This window comes from Vulpes lagopus, chromosome 1 (genome assembly GCF_018345385.1).
Source record: "Vulpes lagopus strain Blue_001 chromosome 1, ASM1834538v1, whole genome shotgun sequence".
In the NCBI taxonomy this organism is placed as follows: domain Eukaryota; kingdom Metazoa; phylum Chordata; class Mammalia; order Carnivora; family Canidae; genus Vulpes; species Vulpes lagopus.
This window is the reverse complement of record NC_054824.1, coordinates 90540772-90566504: the sequence shown is the minus strand read 5'-3', so window position 1 is coordinate 90566504 and position 25733 is coordinate 90540772. Positions and strand designations below refer to the sequence as shown.

The window sequence follows — 25733 nt, the reverse complement described above, 5'->3', positions numbered from 1 at the left end:
GACCAACCAATTAGCACCCTACCTAGGAAATAGTCTTGTACAGCAGAATCCTTCCAACTGGAGGATATGCAGCAACTGAGTTCGATGCTAACCTGACCCTCCCTTTGCTCAAGCTAAACAGCTGGGGACTCAGCCGGAGATACCAGAGCATCAGTTTGGAGGTGGAAGAAGAAGAAAGGAGACATTTTTTTTTTTAAATCTCTAAATCCCAGGTGTGTTACTTAATACTCCTCACTTTAGTCCTCAAACACGCTGCAAGGTAGGACTTAGTATCTACAGCTTAAACAAAATAATTAAAATGAAAAAACTTAAAATTTTTATTTATTTATTTATTTTTAAAATTTTAAATGCAGAAGGAAAATAACTAAAGGGAAAAGACCCAGCTAAAACTTGAAGCCAGGTCAGTCTGACCCAAAAGCCATGCTCGTTCTGCTTCTCAGAAGGTTGTCACAGAGCAGGCGAGGCACCTGTTGGTCAATGGAAGCAAATTATGTCACTGCAATACCAGCTTTCCTAGGACCAGACGTCAACTCTCAGCAATTGTATCTGCCATCTGCTTCCTGTGCCCAGCCTTGAATCTGTAGAGAAGAAATATCAGAGGTGCTAATGCATGAAAGGTTAAAAATGTGAAACACACAAAAAATCTTTTGATGATGAGATCAAGTCTGTTAAATATTCTTAGCTGTTTTGTGAAATATCATAACCAAATTTAAAACTACTAGTATTACTTAGCAATAGAAATACATGAAATGAATTTGAAAGTACTATATTTTATTTCTTAAATAATTGAAATTTGTTGAAGGGTAACTAACATCGCCTCCATGGACTTCTAAGAAATTACACCTAAGAAAGAGTCAGCTCGTTTATAGTGACAATAATTACATTTTACAAAATTCAACATTTGAAAGCCACTTTTACAAATACGGTGTGAGCTTCATGACATTCTGTGATGTTGGCAGGTATTATTCACTCCATTTTAAGATGAGGATAGTAAGGCTCTGAGACCCGTAAGGTAAGATGCTATCCTCAAAAGCAGTCACAAAGCAGTAAACTACTCCTCTGCTTTCCCAAGTCTCCAAATCAAAGCTGGAGAACATTTACTCCAATGATGATAGTTATAAATATATTCTTTCCCTCTTAGAGAAGAAATATGTTGACCTAAATATTTGACTGGAGACTTCCTGCATAAGTTGATGGCCTGAATTGCATATTGCAAGTATATTCCCCTCAGTCCATCTTTTCTCTCTAAATATAAAATTAAAGGTGGATATTTACTAGGCAGAAGAAAAGCAGGGGCACCTGACCTCCAGATTTAGTCAGAGGAAATATATAATGTAAATAAGATGCCCCACAATACACAGCAGAAATGGAGAAGAGAGATCATGGGTCTGAATTCTGCTGGGAGGCATCATCAAATAGGGCATATGACTGAGAGGATTGGTTTGGGGAAGGGATCCTGGGGCTTCCTTGATGTCAAGAATATTTGGTGATTTTTATCCCAGGAGGTCCTACTCAGAGTATTTCTTAAAGGGAGTAAGTTCCCCTTATACAGAGAGTCAGGGCAATAATTTGAAGAAATGATGCAGAATAAACAAGAAAGAAGGAAAATCCTTCAGGCAATGAAGTTGTCTGGAGCATGGCAGGAAGGTGACTCTGTGGCCTCTCCAAGTGGTCTTGGTGAGGTACCTCCTTCCAGAAGTGCTCGGAGCAATCTAGAGACCACTAGTCATTTGGGAATATGCGGTTGTATGAGACATCAGGCTTCCATCCCTCTTTCTTCCTATCATTGTCAGCCAAATGCATGAATGAATACTGCTACGACTACCAATATCAATAATAATAATCCTAACTTTACGCCAGATAATCACAATTTTCTAACTTGATCCCCATGACATGTTTATGAAGTGGGATAATGGCCGCCATTTTACAGATGAGGAAAGAAGTCAAGACGGGGAGATAAACGTTCCCCCCTCTTGTCTCTTGTCTGGAATTTGAGCCCAGGCAATGTACCTGCAGTGCATTCAGCAGGCAGCTCTGAGGTTGGGGCCAGACTGGAGATAAAGAGTTGCTGTTTCCCCTATGTAAACATTTTTAAATCACAGGCCTAGGAGACACCTGTTGGATAGCAAACACCCTCTTGATTGACAAAGGTAAAGAAACAAGCCTATTTACACACAGATGTCTAACAGGAGTTATGAAGCATAATATTAAAATATAAAGGAACACCTGGTAGACCCAACTAGGTGAGGAAGCCTCAGCTAGGAGCAGATAACATCTCCAGGTGCATCTATACACCAGAATACCTGCATTCTCATTACACGGTACAGCCATTCCCTTAGGAACTCTTTTTTTTAGTTCTGGTCAAGGTTTAATCTCCCAGGTATTTGCTTTTACAACAACTTGTCTACCTACTTTCTAACACCTGACTTGTATTTGTTTTGCATCTGCAAATAGAACTGTGTTTGTCTGGTCCTCTTCTGGTTTGTATAAGATAATAGAGTTGTATAACAGTTGTTCTAAAGAAATGTCTGTTACATTGAAATGGCAAAGAATGTTAGAGAATTTTGGATGACGTGGAAAAATTTGTATAATGGTTAAATGGAAAGGTAATAGGTTAGAAAACCATATAAGATTATAATCTAGTTTTCGTTAAAAAATGTTTTATATGCATAGCAACACACTGGAAATATACGTTCTAAATAGAACAGTGGTTTTCTGGATGGTAGATTACAGATGCTTTGATATTCCTTTTTTTGGCTTGACTGTAGTTCTTTTTTTAGTGATTACCAGGTTTTACTTATGCAGAAAGAAAACATCAATTAGACTATTTTTGGACTCTACAGAGAAGGACCAAGACTTCTTCACGTGTGAAGAGTGACTGACACATAACTGATACAGCATTGCTGATTTGACCCCAGTTCACTGTGACTCTCAGAGAAGGCAGCAGGCTTGGGCACAGGGCAGGTGAGGAGGCTGGCAAGAAGTGAGGAGAAAGAAAAGGAGGTAACAGAATGAAAGGAGGGAAAGAGAGTCAGTGAGGGAGGGAGGAACCCAACTCTTTGAGAACACAAAAAAATCAAGGCACAGAATCAAGCTTTCTTAATAATTCTTAAGGACGACTAAGATGATATTCCTGTTTGTCTTTAGAATATTAAATAAAGTCATCCCAAGGCAGGGAGATGGTGTCCTGTGACCTATTGGCCTTGTTAAGCATCAATGGAGTCAATTTTTTATCAAAAGATCTTCTACTTCTAGAATGTGACTCACACATCATATAGAAACTTGTTGTTTCTCAGTTTTCTTAATCAAAATTCTGAAACTGGGAGAAATAATTTTCAAATGCCATGCTTTTCCCCAGTGTTCAGGTGTTTGCTATTTAACCCTCTCATTGACTATAGAGAATGTTTTGATTCTGAGCAGAGATATGAGAAAAAACACAACGAAAAATGGTGAGTTCTGGGTCACTAAGGCAAATGGTGGTTCTTCTCATCTGCTTGCCTATAACCCCACTGCAAGAAAAAAAAAAGAAGTCCAAGAGGCAAAGGCACTCATTTCCTTTGAAACAAGAGTCATACAGGCCATTTAGATTTTCATTAATAAATGGAAAATCTTTTACAAATGTTTTGAAAAAAGTTTTTAAAAAGTAATAGACGCACTGAAAATAGAAGCCTGAATCCCACCTTTACTCATCATGTGAGGCCTGGGCCCATGTGCTCATATGTCCGCCTAACTGCTCAGAGAACAGTAAGAGCTCCTGCTAATTGAGAACTTACTGTGTGAGAGGCTTTACTAGTCACCTCACCTCAGTTTCTCATTCTTTCAGCATCTTTTGAGTGGAGGAGTCACTGTAGAAAATTTCAAAACTGCATAAAGGAAAAAATAAATCTAGAGTCACTGCAAATGTTATCACCCACAGACCCAAGTCGAAGTTGCAAAAAATGGCCACTCCACCTTCCCCGTGAAGCCCTCAAGCTTCTGCAGTCATCACGGATGCCCATGATGCCTCACGAAGATCCTTCCTCAGCCACGGCTGCAGTATTCCAATGTGGCATGATTACAGAGGCTGACAATATCCAGAAGCTTCTGTTGCTAAGCTGGAGAACCAGAAGAGCCAATGATGTAATTCCAGTTGGAATTTCAGGTCTTGCCAATCTGCTAGAAGACTGAACGTGGAGCTGAAAACGACTCACCCAATGGGAGACTCACCCAGGATGGGAGGCGGGCTCATCTATTTCTATCTTAAATAGTGTTACAGGAACAAACAATCTTATATGTATTGTGGGACTCTTGGTTCCTCAAGAGAAAGTTCTAGAAATGAGAATGCTGGCTTTAAAATATGCTCTTTTTAATCTACGTCTTGAAAATGGTATTGTCCAGTTGTCATTCTGGAAAGAATAGAATCAGTTCCACTCCCCACAGCAGTATGTGAAAGTGTCCATTTCCTTACACATTCACACAAACACTGGGTGATACTATTCTTTTCATCTCTGCCAGTCTGATAAATGAAAACGTTATCTTACTTTAATTTGCATTTAATTACCAGTAAGGCTGAAAGCTATTGTCAAGGCAGGTATTTTTCCATTTTACAGGAAATAAATGCAACATCCTGTATGTCCCTCAATGATAAGGAATCGTGGTGAATGAACTAGCACGAATCACAACAAACTGTTCACGTCGACATTTATTATGTGCCTTTTATATGCAAGAGTGTTAAAAGTTTTTCTTCTCCACAAGTCAGTGAAAACTTAGACAGGAGAGATTTTACTTTGTTCATCCCCTCCAGAAAGTCCAATTTTCTTTGGATTCTAAGACAGATATAGTCACCTAGGGATGTCTTGCAATGCATCAAAAGAGGGTTGCCTGGCACCCAGCCGGACAACTAAATTTGCTTTCCTATGGTGAGCTCATGCTTCATTCCCACCTTTTACCTCTCGACGACAGGGACCAGAAGTCCAGGGAGCTTCAGTAACTTGTTCAAAGTCAAAAACGAATTAGTGGCAGAGCCAGGACGAGCTCTTCCTCCTACCTGTCTTCTTTCTTCTTGTCACTGTATCATTATCTCCTGTGACTTTTGTCTCCCGAGAGCTGGACCGAAATGATGCCTTTTGTTTCTGAACTTGCTCTTGATTTTCTACTTTAATTACTGCCCTTGGGTTGATTACAGCTCTCCAAGTTGATTTTCAGCACTGCCAGAAAAGAAATCACGCTATACGCTGTCATCGTTGTGCCTAACATGGTGCTGCCAGGACTAGTAACCATACTTGTGTGTGGTTCTGTGACAGCTCTTACCTTTTCCCAAATCCGAAGCCCTTCCCAAATTTCCTAGCAGGTTGCTTTTTAGAATATCAAAAATCAAGGCACATTTCCAATTATCTCATCTCAGAAATGGTCTGCCTTTGTTGACTGTATAAAACACTTTTTAAGCAGAACATTAGGAAATTATTTGTTATGTGCTGTTAGTTTTTCTTGAGTTCAAAAGAAATGGGTTTTTCTCCTTCTGCTGGGGCATTTCTTTAATAGTTACTAGGTGATTTGGAGTGTGCTCAATTTGATCTGAGCTTCATTTAGTGATTAAAAAAAATTCTTTTAAACATCATTAAAGTCTATAGTAATTGTCCTTAGAGAACAAGCAATTTTTAAAAATCTTTGTTCTTTTCCAGTCACTAACTAGACAGTTTAATCTAAAATGAGGGGAAAAAAACCAACACTAATGAGCAATTCCAATTTTCTTCTAAAACGTAAACCCTGCATTTAAACCACCATGGGATGTTAAATTCTTGAAGAAGGAGGAAAGAGAAGGCTAAAACCACCAGTAAGTTTTTTTTTTTTTAAATCTTGCTAATTACAATTGCAGAAAAAAAAAAAAAAGAAATACTACTCCTTTCAAAACCACCCAAAGCCAGCAAAACAAACTCTAGCCAGAGAATTTCCTGTTGATGGCCCTCTGGTTTCCTGAGAATTATACAATTAGAATTGTCTGAATCATACGACAGAGACTGTTGCCAGATGAAATACGTGGGCTGATTTAGAGTGGTCGGCCCTTCTTCAGCGGTCTTGATTATCAGTGTTAATTCTGGGACCTCTGCTATCCGCGAGGCCCCAGCAGATAAATAACACCATTATTCTTCAGCTCTCAGCTCAGGTATAAGTCCCATTCGGGGGGAGCTTAGATTTATAGGTGATGTAATTTAGAATTCTAGGCTCATAAGTTAATGCTTCAGAAGTGTCTTCTTTATCTTTTCTGGAATGATAAATGGATGGATCCCTGGCACAGTTCACCATCTCCTTGCTTGATCTCCTTGCTGTTGATGAAGGCCTTATTCTGCTAGATTCACTGCTATTTGCAGTAGAAAAAGCGATGATTTGGTGTAGACGAGAAAGAGTTTAATGTCAATGGCAGATAGTAATATTTTTGAAGCGGTACCTTTGGCAAGATAAATAATACTCCAGAGCACTTACTATGTACTAGGCTCTGAATTGGTGCTTTGGAGAAGTCATATTAAAAATATTTTAATTGCATACACAATTAAAGCTAATATATATGTGATGTTTTATCTATGTTATCTAGTCAGTCTTTCCACATCCTTATGAGGTGTGCATTATTGCTATCCCCATTTTATACATGAGGAGATAGAGGCACACAGTGATTATACAACTATCTCAAGTTCATGCCTTTTCTTAACATTTAGATGTTTGCTTTGCAACCCTCACACTGGCGATAGAGAACTTTTTGGTAGTGATTCTGAGCAGAGAAACATGAGAAAAAACATAAAGGAGAATGGTTAGTTCCAGATCACTAAGGCAAACAGTGGTTCTTCTCATCTGCTTGCCTATATATAGCTCCACTGCAAAAACAAAACAAAACAAAACAAAACAAAAAACCCAAAATGTCCAAGAGGCGAAAGCATTCATTTCCTTTGAAATGGGAGATATACAGAGCAATTTTGATTTTCATTAATAAATGGAAAACCTTTTACAAATATTTTGGAAAATTGTTTTAAAAGAGTAATAGAGCCACTGAAAGTAGAAGCCTGAATCCCACCTTTACTCACCATGTGAGACCTGGGCCCTGTGCCCACGAGTCTACTTAACTGATGACAAAACAGTAAGAGCTCCTGCTAATTCTGAGCCTACTACGTGGGAGGCTTTACTAGTCACCTCACCTCAGCTGTCTCTCATCCTCTCAGCATCTTTCAGGTGGTTAAATCGGTGCTGCTTTTGTATCTGAGGTACCCTTTCCACATAGCACTTACTTCATGATTTTGAAATTACATATATTTTAAAGATTTAATTTATTTATTTGAAAGAGAGAGAGAGCAAAAGCACAGCATGGTGAGGGGCAGAGGGAGAAGCAGGCTCCCTGCTCATGTGGGGCTCAGGGCTTGATCCCAGGACTCCTGAATCATGACCTCAACCTAAGGCAGACGTTTAACCAACTGAGTCACCCAGGCATCCCTTGAAATTATATTTTTATTGCCCCGACTACTCAATAAGTACTCAAGAGCAGCGGCCATATATCCTCACCATTGCTGTATATGTAATACTTGCTAAAATTCATAGTACACCATAAACACTAAATATGTGTTAGTTAAAAAATATTTGGTGGGGGTTTTTTTTAAAGAATTTATTTATTTATTTTTGAGAGAGAGGGGGGGGGTGGAGAGAGTGCCAGCCGGGAGAGGAGCAGAGGGGGAGCGAGAAGGAGAGGAAAGAACGTGAAGCCAACTCTGCAGTGAGTACACAGCCTGGTGCAGGGCTTAATCTCACAACTCTGAGATCATGACCTGGGCTGAAACCAAGAGTCAGATGCTTAGTCACCCAGGCACCCCTAAAAAATATTTGTTTTTAATAAGGAAATATTTTAAAAATTCATGATAGCTTTTTGATTTGAACTTTCAATTATTCCCCACAAAGGAAAAAGTGAAGTTGAGGAAATAATCTCTATCTTGGCTCTCCCTTTTCCTTGCCTAGGATATAAAAATCATACCAACCCCCTTCCTGGTATCCCTTCATTGCTTTTGTTCCTCCTTCGGTTAGAATGGACTCCAATTCCAGGGGCTGAGAGCTGATTTCCTGCAGTTTGCTCAGCTGTGTGTTGTTTGCACTTTCAGATCCTCATAATGTGAGAAGGTGGGCATTGCAAAGGTGTGCCTGAACTGGTGACAGATTAATAACTTACCCAGAAAAATGTGAGCCAGGCTGTGGCCAGTCACTGTTTGAAAAGGAGAAATGCCCTCTTTGCCTCAGGCGATAGTGAGGTTTCAGGTGTGATCAGTGACAAACAAAAAACAAGGATGTGAGCTAAGATAAAACCACCTTTGGTTACCTGAGCCTCACTGGCCTCATGGGCACTGCTAGTTCATAGTCCCCTTTGCACCCCTGGGGTGCTCAGAAGAAGCTCAATAAAGGCTTTTGTAACAATGAGGGCACTGGTCTTAATGGAATTTCTGTCTTGGTTCCCAGAGTGCAACACTCCTGAGATGAGTTGAAAACACTTAGGATCTAAGATGTGGTGGGGGCATCCTCCATGATCACAAATGGCATTATGCGAGAAGTTCCATATTTCTTTTAAGTTCTCTAAGTCAGTTTTAGTTTACAGCCCTTATTCTTCCAGGCTTGTAGGAAATTCAGACTCAGTCTGTATCAGGGCTACCCACTTTATAGTGGAGTAAACATCTTATATAAAGCCAAGAAATGGGGAAATCTCCTTTGATCATCAGTCATTTACCAGAGACCAGAGTTGTCCCTACTCTATGGCCCCTGGGGACAACAATTCCACTGGGTCCTCACCATGTTCATGGTACAAAGCTCCCTGGATACTAGTCTCCTTGATAAATATGGGATCCCCCCCTTTTTTTGAGATGTTTTCACTTCACTCCGGTGGACTTAGGAAGGAGAAGTAAGAACATTCTTACTGTTAGGGATATCTTAGGCTTCTTTCCAATCGCTAGCCCAGGGAAGTATATTCTCCTTGCCCTTAGTATGACAAAATGTTCCTCTCTTCCTGCCCACGCAATAACACCTTGACTGGTTCTCACTGGAAGACCCATGGGTTCTTTAGTGGGTACTGGAAGAGTCATGTACTTGGCACTACGTACTTCAGTCTAGCCAAAGGCCTTGAACCAAGGATTAACAAAACCCAGTCACCAGCTTAAAATGAGGGAGAAGGAGAAAATAAACAGAAGTAATTATTTTAGTTCTTAATTACTACTTTCTAGAGCGAGGGTAGACACAGAGGCAGAAAATGCAGAGACCACATGTATTACTGGGGCACAGATGTTACAGGCAAAGGGAATTGGTGTTGAGAAGCCATAACTCAGGTTACTTAGTGAGGGTTTCCTGATGGGAGTTGAGATTTATTTAAAGATCACAAGAGCAATGGCTTAGCTGCTTTCTTCTAGAGTAGGTGGCAGCAACAAGCGGTGGTCCAGTCTAATGGCACACCGGTTTTCCATAGGACATTCGAGGAGAAAGAGCCATAGTGACAAGTACAACCAATGATGGGATATCCTGCATGGAGTGTGGGGCAGAGACAAAGAAATCTTTAAATTTGACAAGAGAAGAATTCTTAACTCAGCCTACCCTACTTCCATCCTGCTACCCTTCTTCACCCCGTGGCTATCCTTTCTCTACCTTTGGGAGTTCAGTAAGTATCATGGAAGAAGAAGGCAAGAAGCCAGAGGACAGAGGACATAGACTTTCAGATAAACAAGTGGCAAAATGTCTTTGAAAGAAGGGACAACACAGACCTTAATAAACAGAAGGAGAGGAAAAGACAGAAACCGGAGATCTATCAGCATCACCCTCCAAGGAAACAAGGATGGAAGAAGGGGATTCGGGGATAGCGAGTCAGACCCACTGGCCTGATGCAATGAGATGGCAGGGAGGGGAAACAGGTGCTTGGGGTTGGGGTAGTAGACAGAACTGGGTGCAGGGGAGTCTTTCAAGGAATATATTCAGAGATCCTGACCTCGTTGAGTCCCTGCAAGAAGTCACTGTGTCTAGGCTGAGATTATTCTAGACAGGTGAGTCATCAGTTCTATGAAGAGTGAAAATAATCTGTGCTAAACCTGTTGATGTCTGGAATCTGGGTGTGGATATGTGGTGGAGGGAGCTGAACATGGGTGAACATGGGTGAACATGGGTGAACATGGGTGAACATGGGTGAGGATCCCAGGTCACTTACTCTGGGAATTATTTGTTGTCTCTGTTCTCTTACCCACAGTCAATTCTGAGATGTTCTGGGCCCCTTCTGGAGCCGCCAGCTCAAGAAATATAAAAATGAGTACCAGAAGGAGCTTTATCTTTTATTCCTGGGACAGGACAGGAAAAGAAGAGAAAACTACAAAGATGCCTGGGGACTGGGGACATGGATAGTTCTGGAAAAATAGGGACTGAAAAGCCCTGCAGCTAGGTTATAGCAGGTTGAGGTCTCAGGAGACAGCTGGAAGAATAAAATATAATGGGAAGAAAGTACAATGTCACTGACCAGGTCTTGATAAAGCAATTCTAGATAGAGGTCCCTGGGCAACTCAGTTGGTTAAGTGTGACTTCAGCTCAGGTCATGATCCCTGAGTCCTGGGACTGAGCTCCCCATCTGGCTCCCTGCTCAGTAGGGAGTCTGCTTCTCCTTCTGCCCCTCCTCTCACTTGTGCTCTCTTTTCTCAAATAAATAAATAAAATCTTAAAAAAAAAAAAGATTCAGGATTTGGGTTGGAATAGACTTTTTTAAAAGATTTTATTTATTTATTCATGAGAGAGAGAAAGACAGACAGAGAGAGAGAGGCAGAGACACAGGCAGAGGGAGAAGCAGGCTCTACACAGGGAGCCCATGCGGGACTCGATCCCAGGTCTCCAGGATCATACCCTGGGATGAAGGTGGCGCTAAACCGCTGAACCCCCTGGGCTGCCCAGGCATAGACTTTATATATGGCCTCAGCCCAAATCATGAAGACTTTTCCCCTTTTTAAAACTTCCTGCCAGTGCAATAATCTCTGCAATCTCCAATCTCGAGAGGGGGCTGCCACAGAAAATGCAGGAAGCTTTGCAAACTGGCCTTTTGGAGGAAGCCTCATTCTCCTCCAAAATGTGATAGTGTGAAGCCCCCTCTCTGAATACCCAAAAGATGACCATTGTCTCTAAAGCTACCCTTCAGAGAAGGAATGGGTAGGAAATATCAGGAAGGGAGACAGAACATGGAAGACTCCTAACTCTGGGAAACGAACTAGGGGTGGTGGAAGGGGAGGAGTGCGGGGGGTGGGGGTGACTGGATGGCGGGCATTGGGGGGGGCACTTGACAGGATGCGCACTGGGTGTTATTCTGTATGTTGGCAAATTGAACACCAATAAAAAATAAATTTATTATTAAAAAAAATGACAAAAAAAAAAATAAAGCTACCCTTCAGGTAGAGTAGTTCCCTTTTCTTCTGAGCTCATTCCTAATGTTTGCAGAAATTCCTACCCAAGCCAGGTCCATCTTGCCACACGGCTTGCACAAACCCTTCAAGACTCTTCTATAATTCAAGGCAAATATAACTTGTCCTTTAATGTCCTTGTGGTCGAGGTCATCAAGCTAACACTCCACGTTGAGTAAGGTCATCTTTTAGGATCACTACTTCGGATATCATTTGACTTGCATGTATACCATGGGCAGCTCACTATCCTCTGCCTTGACTTGGTCCTCTTGCCTGACATAAATGTGAAGCTACGTGGGGCCTAAATTGCTAAATTGCTAGGCAGATTCTATCATTTAGCCTCTTCAAATTGTACTTACAGAAACTGTGAAGCACAGAGCATCCCCTGTCTCGAGCATTAAGTATATGATTACAGTGTATTTTGGTGTCTTTCATATCTTTTCTTCAAGTCTGTAAAACTCCAAGTATCTCTGGCTTATAATTTTGCTTATATTTTATTTCAGAATAGTCAATGGAAAATGATCCCTTGGTCATTCTGAAGCAAAATATGATATAGCAGTAGAATTATTTCAGCAAGGCTTGAAGCCAAAGACCTGTAGCACCACAAATAATTAAATCGTATGATAAAGCATTTACAACAAAACATGAAGCAAAACACATCAATCTAGGCCAGTGCACTGGAGGACCCTTTATTAGGGCTTCCCTCAAGCTCAGTGTTTTTTGTTCATTGACATTCTTTGTAATTGCCAGATGGTTCTAATTATATCCTATGGTCATTCTGGTTGCTCTGATCTAAAACATGGTCTGGTCACTGAACTGAGAAACTGAGAATTACCCAAGGGACGGAGGTTTAATGTTCATTTTCACCGTGGTAATGTTTTTATTGGTCATAGCCCTTTTTAGGTATGAACTGTATCCCAAACTGAGAAATTTTTGCACCGGAGCCCATTTTCATCTGAAGAGCTAGACATGGTTATCATTTACAACCAGGTGCTATTTCAGCTGCCCAAGTACTAGGAACATTGCAGAACTTATCACTGCTCAATTACCTCGTATCCAACCATTATTCTGAAGTAATTAGGCTGGAATCCAGCCAAAAATTTACTTGTCACAAACAAGTTCATAACAGTGATCAGAGAGATCTAAACACTGTTATTTTACCTAAATACCCTTATTGTTGGGGTTGGTACTGTTTTATGCTGTGTGGCACTTATTACTCCCAGGCACAAAGGAACATCCTATTGATCTTCCATACTCTTAAAGGTAAGCATTCAGGCAATTATATAGGAGGTACTTTCTTAAGTTTTAATTTTTTTATCATGGCAATCCAGAGAGTCAAACTCCTAATTGGTCAGGGCACTTAAGACATTAGGTCAATACCCAATACGTATAAACACTTCCAAACTCAAGAATATGGTTTAAACATATTTGAGCCCAGGTGGCCTTTCAAGCTCACTTGTTCAGGGGCACTTTCCTTTGCTGTGTCCTGAAGATGGTACCATCCCAGCTCTTTACGTCAGTCAGCCCTCCTCTGAGCTGGAAGGGCTGTGGATATGGTGAACGGTGGTACAGGTCGTGAAGACGTCTGTCAGTGGATACTGACAGGTGCAATATACACTGGGCCCTGGTAAATCTATCACTTTTAGGTCTGAGTAATGGTTCACACTTATTCCAATCAGATTGAATCCACTGTACATTCTGACAGTCTGCATTTCTCTCAGCCAAGATTACTTGGCATTTGTTGGGACCCAAATCATAAATTTATTTAGAAGGCCCTCATAAGCCTAGCTCAGCCCTTGATGTTCCTCAGTCTACTTTGGGGGATTTGGTGAAGATCGTTGTAATGAGGGAGGATGAAATTTTCCAACTCTGCAGTTCCAGACAGTGATGTCATCACAGGGCTATCTTACAGTTGTGCCCTTTAAACATAAGTTGATGAGGTTTAAAATGATCATGAAGATCTACTCTACCAAAGAACCAGCCTCATTTGAGGCCAAGGTACAGGAGGTCCCTCCAAGTTCCTGTGAAGGTAAGGGCAACATCCTTACAAAGAGATCTCATCCACCTTAGATGTGCTCTCATGCCTTTGATGTTTTAGGTTATAAAGAGAGAAAGGTTTCTAGTCAGATATTTGCTCCACCTCCACATATTACCTAGTTCATGGCTGAAAAGCTCTGCTATATGACAGCGGGCCTCCCCACCCCTTCCCTACCCCCTGCCCCATGAAGTCCCTATTCAATTCATTATCTTTTAAAATTCAGCTTATTTCTTCCTCCATCCTGGGAATCAGAGTGAGTATCTGTCTTGCCTTCATCAGGAACAACTCTACAGGAGATACTTGGCAGAAATATCCAGGCATGGCCTGAGTCACAGTTCATGCATTATTCCTAACGATGGGGAAAGCTAAAGCCTTCACTCACTGAGATTCTTTAAGATGATTATTTTGAATTCTTTGTCAGACTATTCCTGGATCTCCATTTATTTAGGATTATTTACTGCAGATTTATTTGCAGTTCCTTTGATGTCATGTTTCACAGTCTTCATTTTCTTTGTAGCTTTGTGTTGGTGCCTATGCTTTGCAAGAAATAGCCACCTCTCCCAATCTTTCTGAACTGGCTTTCACAGTTCAGAAGACTTTGACCAATCTGCCTAGATAGAGATGCTGAGAGCCTCTCAAACCTTTTCTATGGATATGTCCTCTCTGGACTTATGCATGTAAATTCCTAATTTCAGGGATTTCTTGGTTTCTTTTCAGGAACCCCAAATCTCTTGCTCCTGGTGTCTGACTGCTGTATCAAGAGTTGGGACATTGGAGCCACTCTACTCCACTCCTTTCTTTTTCCCTATGGAGAAAGCTCAAGTTCTTGTGGAATTTTTTCCTCCCCAAACTTGTGGAGCTGTGCTGGGTACAGCAAGCCGTCCCCCTGTTTTCCTTTGTGCTTAGCTGCTGGTTTCATCAGTGCTCTGGGTGAGTTGAGACAGAAACCAGCCCTTTTGGCAGTGTGCTGAAAATTGGATGCACACTTCCCTCCCTGCCCTGCGGGGAGAAACTGCAGGCTGAGGCCATCTCTCTTGGTGCTGAGGCTGTCCTGGCTTGGGAGTGAGGCTGATGCGAGTAAATTGAAATTGTTCTTCTTACACATTTCAGTGCAGTTCTTAAAGGTCCTGTGCTCATCTGGAGTGTTGCAACTTCTTAACTGGATTTTTAGACTTCTCATAAAGGCATTGGGGTATGTACATCATTGTCAAATTGGTTTCTGTGGAGAAATGAGGACTAAGACGTCCTATTCCACCATCCTGCTGATAACTCGTTACATTTTAAATTTTACGGGGACTATAGTCCTACCTTACAAAGTCTCTCTCTCTCTCTCTCTCTCTCTCTCTCTTTCTTTCTCTTTCTTCCTCTCACTGGGGATGAAAAAGCAAGACAATCAACTCTTTATATAGTTTTCTTTAACTACATAGATAAGCTTTGGTGGAATGTCCAGGGCCAAGACCAATGTTTGTATAAACATCTTGAAAATTTGGCATTTTATTCTTTAGTTTATCTAACTAGGACATTAACAGATTTGAATATGTTTTCACTCTGTCCAAAACAGAATAGCCCATTCATAAGTGATCTGGTTTCCCTCTCAGCAAGAGAAAGAAAGAAAGAAAGAAAGAAAGAAAGAAGATGGCCACCTGACTTCAGGGTCCATTCTGGGCTTCTCACTTTTATCCCCCTAAAATGAAATTCTGAAGCCTGATATTTCACAGACACTTTGCTTCTGCTTGAAGCAGACAGACTGAATTCAGACTGCTTATAGATGCTAAGGAGATGTAGATGCCAAAATCAGAAATATGTAAGTTTAGGTGGAAAGTAAAATAAATGACACTGAACTATTGCTTTCAATTTTGAGAATCTATGACTGTCATGACTTACATGTTTAAGAAACCTTTTATTTTGAAAAAGCTTGGACTTATAGAAAAGCTGAAAAAATAAAAAAGTTCTCCTATACCCTTCACTTGGGTTCCTCAAATGTTAAAATCTTGTATAATAATAATTATGAAAACTAAGAAATAGATATTGATGTAATACTATTAAACTGCAAACTACTTTTTCTTCAGATTTCTCCACTTTTTGTCATCGTCGTTGTTATTAAAATCCAGGATCTAGTCTTGAAATCTCATAATACATTCATCTGCCATGTCATCTTAGTATCCTTCAATTTGTGTTAATTCCTCAGCCTTTTTTTTTTTTTTTTTTTTTTTACTTTGATGCTACTAAGACTATTGGCCAATTCTTTTGAAGACTGTCCTTTAGTTTGGGCTTGACTGATGCTCATGATTAGGTTGAGGTTATGCATTTTTCACAAGAATACCACAGAAGAGATATACACCCTCAGTGTATCAGATCAAGATATACTCGTGATGTTCACTTTGATAATGGAGTTAAGGCAATATCTTCCATGTTTATCACTATTTTCCCTCTGTAATTAATAAGTATTTGAGGGAAATACCTTAACACTATGGAAATGGCACAACTTCTTCTCACTGGTTGTACCTGCCCCAGGTAAAAACAGTTTATTATCCCATTTCTCCCTCAGAAGCTGTTGCTCCTCAGATTTGGGTTGATTTTTTTTGTCTGCCCTCCAGTGGGTTCCAAAAAAGTCATGAACTCACCATTTATCCACTCTTTTACTTATTATAGGTAAGAATGATGTTCATTCCACCTTTCTATATCCTAAGTCAAAACCACAATGCTAAAAAACAAAAAACAAAAAACCCCACAATGCTATATTCCTTCTTGTTTTAAAGATTAGCCTCTAGGGTATATTTTCCAACTGATACAAAAGCTTAGAAATAAAATTTTCAGGAGAACCAATGTTTATTTAGAAAAAATTAAATCAGGGATCCCTGGGTGGCGCAGCGGTTTGGCGTCTGCCTTTGGCCCAGGGCGCGATCCTGGAGACCCGGGATCGAATCCCACGTCGGGCTTCCGGTGCATGGAGCCTGCTTCTCCCTCTGCCTGTGTCTCTGCCTCTCTCTCTCTCTCTCTCTGTGACTATCATAAATAAATAAAAATTAAAAAAAAAAGAAAAAATTAAATGAGATTTAAATGCTTATTAAATACTACATGCTTTTGTCATGAGAAACAGTGTATAAAATAGAAAGAGCCCAGAACTGGGAAATCAAACATTCCGATGTTGGCTGTCCCACTAGTGATTTCTTTGACCTTGATCAAGCTCCTTACCCTCCAATTATCACCTGAAAAAGGGTAGAGGACAGATTGGACAGTGGCTGGGATGCATCCTGGGTACACAGTTTTCTGATCCCATGATAATAGCTCACCTGCTTCTGATGGCTCCAGAGTAATATAGTATTAATAATATAATATAGGAATAATAGTATTGAGTGTTTTCTATGTGCCAGTCACTGTGCTAGGCATTTAGCACAGGAACCTCATTTAATCATTAAGACAACTCCATGAGGATGGTCATATCATCCCCATTTTACAGAAAGGGGAACTGAGATTCCTAGAGATTAAGAGAATCAATGAAGTTTATGCAGGTTGTGAAAGAAATGAGAGGTTAAAGTCCATCTGTCTAATTAAAGCCAATGTTCTGTGCACAGCATGTACTTCCTATATCTGAAATGGAACACTATAGTAATCAGTCTAGGATCCAGTTTGTACTTCATTTAATTCCAGAGCATGCTATGATATACAAGAAACAGATCTTAAACTCCTACACTATGTAAGATTCTGTCCTAAGCACTCTGGAGGATGGATATGACATAGTCCTTGCTGCACAGAAAACTTAAAGTATAGTAGGAGAAATGAGACATAACACATAAAGAGATCATCAACAACACAGGAATTAATCCGTGAATGTAAAATGAAGGTGTAGACAGTGGAAGCAAGAGGAAGTCGTGGTCACTGTGGGCTGGGGTTGGTCAGAGCCAGCTTCAGTGGGAATGAGGTCTGCTCCTGGCCTCAGGACAGGCAGGCTTTCTCTAGAGTGGGGTTGGGGATGGGGGAATGGGGAAGTGGGCTGTGGCACTGGGGTGGCAGTTGGGGTAGAAGAAATGGATTGTCCAAAAGCATGGAGGAAAAAGAAGTGTGGGGGAGTGGATTAGGGCTACCAGGAGTAGACACATTTGAATAGAGTGAACATCTTCTGGGGAGGAGCAGCAAATAAAGCTGGAAGAGTGGACTGGAAGTGCTTGTGGAGGACACTGGAGCAAAGCTGAGGACGGCAAGCTTGGCACACCAGGCAATGGCAGAGATAGGGGGACAGTGAACTTTTTTGAGTGATTTGAAAAGAGATGATTTCAGGAGAGAAACTTCTACAGATGGGCACAGTGGGTGGCAGCAGGTGGGACAGGCTCAGAAAGGGCCTGTGGAGGCTAATGTGGAGGTCCACACCAGGGCGCCGCCTGGTCTAGGGGAAAGGCGGCTTCAGAATCACACAGGCCAGGGTTAGTATCTCCCAGCTCTGACTTCTCGGCTGTGTCACTTCAGGCAAGTTTCTCAGTGGCCTTGGGCCTCAGTTGCCACCGCAAAATGTAGATAACACCTTTGCCACAGAGGTGTTTATGGACTCATTCAAAACATTGGTTGAGTCCCCCCATGCGTCAGGTTGGGAAAGGAGAGGCTTCAGGGAGGACTCCAACATATTAAGCCTGAGCAATGAGTAGAGTGGATTTGCCACCCTTGTGACACTGAAATGATATACTGGTAAATAGTGGCTTGTCCATGCGTGCTGGCGCTCCTCCAAGGACGACAGGCTTCCTGGGCGGCAGTGCAATACGGCTGAAGCCGGTAGTGTGAGCTTTCATCAACAGAGAGAGTAGTCAGGGCACAAATATGTGCTTACCTAGAATATACAGTTCTATGAAGGTTCTAAAGCCCTTGTACTGGTGATTATGTCTGTCAGAATTGCAGCAGGAAATAGATGTGCATCCAACCCTGGTAACTAAGGGGAATCCAACAAAAGGTCAGAAGGAGGAGCAGATCCTGAAGCCAAGAGAGAGAACGACCCAGAAATGAACCCCTGATGGGAGCACTGGCTTCCGTAGAATGCAGTGACCCGACGTGGAAGGAGCCTGGCTGTATAGTCTCCTCCTCCCTGAAAACGAAAACCCAGAACATTAGCTACCACCCAGTGCTCCCCATAAAAGTTAATGGGGAGAAAAAAGGAAGATAAGAAACAATTAACTAATGTAAAACAGAGCTTCTAATGTCTCTGCCTCTGTCGCTGGTCACAGGCTGTGGTTGGTAGCTACAGCGTCTGTCTCCCACCACCCATTTCATGCTCTCTGCCCTCTCCCAGCACCTAGGTGTGGTCTAGTAACACCAAAGACACAAGCAGAGAGGTGCAAGGACTATCTTTGCTATTTGTGAAGCAAGGATGTCACAGGCGGGGGGGACTTGAGAACTCATGGTTTGAAGGAGAGGGGGTGGAGGTTTCCTGGTTGGCGATTTGGTTTTATTGACTTCATGGTCCTGACTGAGAGCCTGCGTCCTTCACTTAGATGAGGAAGCAGCAGCTGGCCACGTACACCCTACAGGATTGCACCGCAGGTGCACATGGTGCCCCCTGGACCTCTCAGGGGCCACAGGCACAGGCCCACGAGCAAGCCCTCCCCCATCATCCTTTGTCTCCTCCTTTCCAATGGGGCAGAGACAGCATGGGATTAGATTGGGAGGGAGAGATGGAGGACACAGAAGAGGAAGGAGGTTGTATGGCAATGCCGTGGAGGAGAGGAAAGATTGGAGTGGAATGAAACCTCAGTTCCCTAAGTAGCCTCTTGGGAGGAAAGGATGGAAAGTATGGGTTTTGGACTTGTGACCCAACCTGAAGACATTACAATCCTGAGTTTGGAGAAAACGTGTTGGTACAATCATGGGTTGGCAGCCTGAGCCCAGGGGCATGAGGAAGGGCAAGGGTGAGTAAACACCTCCATCTTCATATAATTACTTATGTGAGAGGAAGGAGGACACCTTACTTTCATTAGTGATGCTACTACAGAAGAGCTGTTTCATGCAGTCCGAGGGCTTGCATTCACTGGGAGACACGAAGAGCTTAGCTAAGAGCTAAGACAGCTAAGACTGGCTAGCCCCTCCCCTACACTCTACATCACCCTTCTGCAAAGGAGTCAGCGTATCCAGGATTGAGCCACTTAATGGTGGTCCGCTGCTGGATAAATTACATCTAAGCCTCAGTTTTCCCTTCTGCACAATGGAAAGAACAGTGCTTACCTCCTAGAGTTGTAGTGAGAAGTTAATAGAATAATAATAGAATGTCTGCCAGGGCCAACGCGTGGCAAGAGCTCAAGAATATTAGGTGTAGACTTTGACAGCGAGCCGCCAGCAGCTAGAAGAGCCCATAAAGGCACAGAGAAGGCAGGGAGTTTGGGATGAATCTTAAAGTTACGGGGTTGCCATCCAGAGATCGGTTAGGAGATGGGGTGGAGTCTAATAGCAGGATTGAGAATCTGAAATATGATTGGCCCTGTTCCCATCCCCCCCCCCCAATAAAAGTCAGCCAGTTCACCGAAGGCCACTCTTACCTTTTCATCTATAACAAAGTGCAAGCGGCACTGAGAATCCTCTGGGCTCATGAGTTGGAAGGTGGGATGAGGAGGAGGTGAGAAGAGGGCTTCATCCTGTTGGAACACCGCATCCTGCCATGAGGAAAGAGTGGAGAGAAGGTGAAGACAATTCAGGGGTCTGGAGGGGAGAGGAGGAAAGGTCACTAGGAAAGAACTGGACTGGGCAGCCCGGATCCCTTGGCAGCACTCCTGACAGGCAGAGATGTCAGGGGAGAAAACTCTGCGTCACACTCCCACAGCCAGGATTAAGAAAGGGCTGCCAAGGTTGGGAGGGCAGAGACGTTTTCACCCTGGCAGCGTGTGGCGAAGGCATTCCCTGTTTCCACCAACCAACACAGTATTTGGGATCTAAGGCAGCCGGGGAGGGTCCAGCCTTCAGAAAGAGGCTGAAACACTCTCCAGTGTGTCCACAGAGGGACAAGCTGCCTTTGCTCTCATTTTCTGCTGGGGAAGCCTTTCCACCTTTGTCTTTTCCCCCCTTCCCCTCTCTTGGCAGCCCCACAAACCTGGCAACTACCTTGCCAGGAATTGCCAAGTTTGCTAACATCTCACTTTATAGACCTTTTGTTGACTCCTTCAACAGGAAGAGGCAGAAAGGTGTGGTCTTAGAACTCTGGTTGTCATCTGCTGAGTTATATTACATTGTCCTTGACCAATTCTGTTCATGGGACAGTAACAAAAATCCCAGCTGGTAGAAGCCTGGAATTAGAATGGAAGCTCCACTGGGGGACCTGGGTGTCTCAGTCAGTTAAGTGTCAGTCTCTTGATTTCAGCTCAGGTCATGATCTCAGGGTTGTGAGAGCCAGCTCTAAGTAAATAAATAGTTAAAATCTTAAAAAAAAAAAAAATAGAATGGAAGCTCCATGAATGGCAGTAATTTTTGCCTTTTTCGGCCACCACCGTATCCCAATGCCTGTCCCACAGCGGAACTCAATAAATACTGGTAAAAATGAATGAGTATAAACACTGATTTGTTACTTATGAAAAAATTAGGTTTTAACGATACTAGGCTTTTTTCAATTTCTTTGTTCCAGCAGCTTCAGATTCTTTCCCGTCTTCTTCTTTACCATCCTTAGAGTTTTTCCTCAAAGATCACAAGATGGTTGACTAACTCCATGGTCACAGCTCCAGACTTCATGTCCTCACACCCAAATCCAAAGCAACAAAATTATCATGGACAGTTTTCAGTCTCTTCTTTTCATCCAGGAAGCAAACTCTTTCTCAGAAGACCCAAACAGAGTGCTCCTCTGTGTTGTTGGCCTATTTTGGGTCACATACTCCAACTCCACGCCATGCAAAGGTGTCTAGGAAAGAGAATATTTGGCCAAGAGGAGCAGAAGCTCCTTATTGACTTAAACAATAATTTATCCCTGAGGACTGGGCACAGTACCATTCTGAGTGAAACCAGGATGCTGTCCACACAGAGAAAGGGGGAAATTGGCCACTCAGTGGGCAACCACATCAGCCAGAGCTACAAAATCCAACTTGTGCTTCTGCTGTTGCTAACGTCTCTGGTTTCCATCTTCACTCTGACTCTTCTTTGAAAGATGTGCCCTCTGAGGTACAGTTATTTCTTCCACAGGCACGTTGAGTGTGGGATCCTTGGACCAGTAAAACAGTGTCTGTCCCTCAGTGACCACAGGAAGTGGAAGAGAAGGCAAGAGAGGGAGCTGACTCAGACTTAACAGACTAATTCATTTGTTCATTGAAGCTCCTCCATGGGCCAGCTGCCATTCTAAGCACTGAGGATTCAATGATGTGCAGATTAGACAAAGTTTCGTCTTTCATGGATTGCATGTTCCAAGGGGAGAGATAATACATTAACAGATAAATACGTATTTTGAAGTCAAGACTAAAAAGCATCAAAAAAGGAAAAAAGGGTAGCCTGGGTGGCTCAGCAGTTTGGTGCCTGCCTTCAGCCCAGGGCGTGATCCTGGAATCCTGGGATCGAGTCCCACATCGGGCTCCCTGCATGGAGCCTGCTTCTCCCTCTGCCTCTGTCTCTGCCTCTCTGTCTCTCTCTCTCTCTCTCTGTCTCTCTCTCTCTGTCTCTCATGAATAAATAGATAAAATCTTTAAAAAAGAGTTTAAGAAAAAGAAAGAAAAAGAAAAGAAAAATGATAAAAAGATAAGAGATAGAACATGCCAGAAAGGCTTCTCTGAAATAATGGTGATTGACCTTGTGTGTGGAGAACCATGTAACTATCTGGGGGATGTGAAGTAGAAAGGCCCTGAGGTAGTAATGTGGCTATTGCTTCTAGGAATACAAAGGACTCAGATGTGGTCAGGGTGAAGGATCAGAAATGAGGCTGGAGATAGACCCAGAGGCTAGATGCAGATCATGTTGGCCACCATAAGTACTCAGGATTTTATTTTCTGTGTAATGAGAAGTCACTAGAATGTGTAATTTGGTCAGAAATGTGACATGACTTTGGTTTATATTTTAAGAAACTCACTCTACTTGCCATAAGTAGGGGTATTGAGTTATTATTACACTGATTTATAGTACACAACTGAACAAAAACATTTATAACAGATTTTGTTACAGTAATAAACACAAACAGTATATTTTGGAAATATGCTTCTTAGAGAGATGGAGCTGCTTTTTTTCTTTGAGTAGTTTATATACCCATGAACAAATAATCCTAGAGAGAGATAAAGTTTGGAGCCAAGTATATTTCTCTTTTTTCTTTTCATAGTTACAAGCTTTGAGATGACAATTTCATAAATAAGTATGTAGGGAGGGAAAAAAATTTATTGTAGTAATATCATTCACTTTGTTTGAATTTCTTTTGAGTTATTTGTTAAAAATCTTTACTGCAATTTACTATTAAAAATTATTTTTGGTGGTCTACCGATTGATAACTGGATGATACCCTCCTTCGATATTGCGTTAAACACTGGAAGTCTCACAAATTGTAAAAGGACTTGATACCCTAGTCACCGGATCACTCAACCTTGGTGCCAATATTTTGAATCATTCCTTTCTATTTTGCAGATATTTATACCCCAAGCTGATGAATTCATGGTAAGATTCTATGGCAGGTAAAGGCTGTGTTTTTCTTTTGTTATGGACGAGAAAGACAATGGCATATTCATCACGTTGATCAAAATAGATCTCTGACACATAAGTTTAGGAATCTAGAAATTTATTCTTTTTAAACTGTCTTTACCTGTCTCCACCTTGGAAAGCCTGCTTGCACTCAATTTGGAACCCACTGTTCTACTCAGTGAGCTCCGTAAGGGTATGCATGTTATTTTTTTTTTCCTCTGTACTTCTAGTACCAAGCAAACCACCTGACACAGTCATTGTCCTTTTGTTAAACAATGAGGGAACTGGGAGTCTGGGATATCAATCTCAGTTTTTCCCATTCTCCCCATTTTTTTCCTAATCTTTGCTGAGATGGGAGTAATTAGGATGCTGGAGAAATTTTCAGCTAGAAGAATTCTAAGCCAGGGGCAGTAATATAAAAAATACAAACACAGAGAGATATAAAAATTGTCTTTATTACCCAAGAGGCAGGTTGTGACAAATGAAAGGGACAGTTTGAGGCAGGTGTATGGTTTCATTACAGTCATGGTCACACCATTGGGTTCTTGTCCTCCTCCCCCTCAGGTCAGGTGGCAGCAGCGAGCGGTGGTCCAGTCGATAGTGCTGCACTGGCAGTGGCATGTATTTTCGCCCTGGATATCCCAGGAACCACAGCCATAGCCACAGGCACAGCCAGTTGCAATCATCCCTGCATGGGCACATGACACATAGACCCTTGGATTTCAAGAGGAGGGAGGTGTCCTCCTATCATTTTTCATTTCTGCGTAGCCTAGTGGTAGATCTAAGTTTTGTGGGGCTGAGAGCTCATTTGATTTTGAGAGCCCTCTTTAAGAGAAAAAAAATACAAAAATTACTAAAACAAATTTAGGTGTAGGGCCATGGAAGAGACCTGTGAAAGTGAGGGGCCTGAGCACTTCTTTGCTTAGATTCATGATATATTTACCTCGATGCTGGCCCTACCCACCCAAACAAGAGAATAGATCAGGAAAGGGAGGTGAATGATGGGGGGAATGGGAGGTGACAGATCGTAACAGGACAACTGAGGGAAGGAGGGCTGGTGTGTGAGGTCATGAAAGGAAGGTGGGAGGGGAAGAGGCCGAAACTCAAGAGCCCTCAGTAGCACTGTTAAGGGAATGAGAATGGGCAAGAGATCTCTGGGAATCAGAATTACGACTCTGCCCCATGGTAATACAAACACAAGACGGGGAAAGTATAGATGCTGGGGGATGGTCAGGGGAGGGTACAGGGCACCTTACCCACCATTCCTCCTCATGGAGTTACTCACCTGCAGGACAGGAGGACCGTCTGCCTGAGTTCTTGACACTGACACATGACAACCTTCGTGTTGGGGAAGGATGTAACTCTAAATAGAAGAGAAGAAAGGGTATTGCCCGTGATATCTGTCTCCCATCATCCCCTTCCACAACTCCTTTTACCTCAGAAGTGTCATTGTGTCCTTGATCATGCGTCTGTCCTTACCTCAGAAGTGTCACTGTGTCCTTACTAGCTTTTATCATTGAGTTTCCTCATTTGTAAAATAAAAGTAAGAGTTGTACTTACTTCATAAAGTGAACGTCAAGTGAAGTAATCTATGTAAAGCTTTGCATAATTTGTTTACAATAAGTGTTCATAAGTTATAACTATTCTCCTCATCACCAAAGTCATCAGGCTATTATTACCAGGGAAATCTGAAGTTTTAGTCAGGAATCCAAAAACGATATGGGAGTAGAGCCCTGGGCAGGAAAATTAAGCTTGACTGGACTTCATAGAGGTTGGGTATTTGGTGAAGGAATAGAGAAATTAGGTTTAGGAGTAAGAGGCATGATCAGGGGTTCTCTTCCACTCTCCACTCCCAGTCAATTACCTAAGCCACTGAGGGTTTCCTTTATCTTTGTATCCAGAATGAAGTCCAAGGAACATGGAACAGTCCCTGGGATCATCAGCTGGAGGAGGATGAGGAGAAGGAAGCAACAAGTAGTCTTCATCCTGTAGAATGGCAGTGTCCTGGGCCTGGAAGGACAGATAGAAAGCTGACATCTTTGACCTCCACTATTGTCTGAAAGGAAGGAAGGAAAAAGAGCTCGGGGAGAGTTTCAAGAGAGAACAGATAGAGTAACTTGGGTGTCAGTGTGGAAGAGCCTGGATCTCTCCCAGGTGGTTTGAAGAATCAGGAAGTCTGGCTGCCGAGCAAGTTCACTCACCAAGAAGATCAGAAAAGGCCTGCAAAGACTGGTAGGAAAGGATATTTTATACCCTGTGCCATTGACCTCCACCAACCTCTCAACACACAAGCAAACACAACATTCAAACACACTCCCAAGTATATTTTCCAAGAAATGCTTGCTCAGGGTGTGACATACAACTATGATAAACTTCAGTGGGTCCATGACAAGCAGCAGCTGCCTTTCCTCTGGTTCTCTGCCAAGGGGAGTCCTCCTGCCTTTCTGTTCCTCCCTCTCCTTTCTTCTCAGTAACCGGATAAGGCCAGCACCTAAGCCTTCTGTTAACTGCCGCATATTAATAGGCCTTGTGTTTGATCTTTCATCAGGAAGAGGTGACTTTAGATGACCCTATATCATCTGTTTAGACATCATTCTATAGCCCCTGGCTAGTCCCATCTGTGGGAAAGTAACAGAAAACCAGATTATCACTGGTTTACAAGCAGGGAAGTT

The 25733-nt window shown here is 42.2% G+C and overlaps 1 protein-coding gene across 1 annotated transcript; it reads right to left on the bottom strand.

Moving 5' to 3' along the window:
* Positions 1–23496: 23496 nt before the first annotated feature.
* On the bottom strand, positions 23497–25103 carry RETNLB (resistin like beta). The gene is made up of 3 exons (XM_041771366.1): positions 24926–25103; positions 24347–24424; positions 23497–23749 (listed from the first exon to the last, which is right to left on the bottom strand). The coding sequence occupies exons 1-3, from the start codon at positions 25044–25046 to the stop codon at positions 23622–23624; spliced, it is 327 nt and encodes a 108-aa protein (XP_041627300.1). The 5' UTR covers positions 25047–25103; the 3' UTR covers positions 23497–23621.
* Positions 25104–25733: the final 630 nt, after the last annotated feature.

Bases quoted from the DNA above. Each gene is read 5' to 3' on its own strand.
- RETNLB (XM_041771366.1), bottom strand. From the start codon at position 25,046: ATGAAGACTACTTGTTGCTTCCTTCTCCTCATCCTCCTCCAGCTGATG. The intron at 24,425-24,925 runs GTAATTGACTGG...TCTTCTATTTAG, and splicing joins GGAAACCCTCAGTGGCTTAG to AGTTACATCCTTCCCCAACA. The intron at 23,750-24,346 runs GTGAGTAACTCC...GTGCCCATGCAG, and splicing joins ACGGTCCTCCTGTCCTGCAG to GGATGATTGCAACTGGCTGT.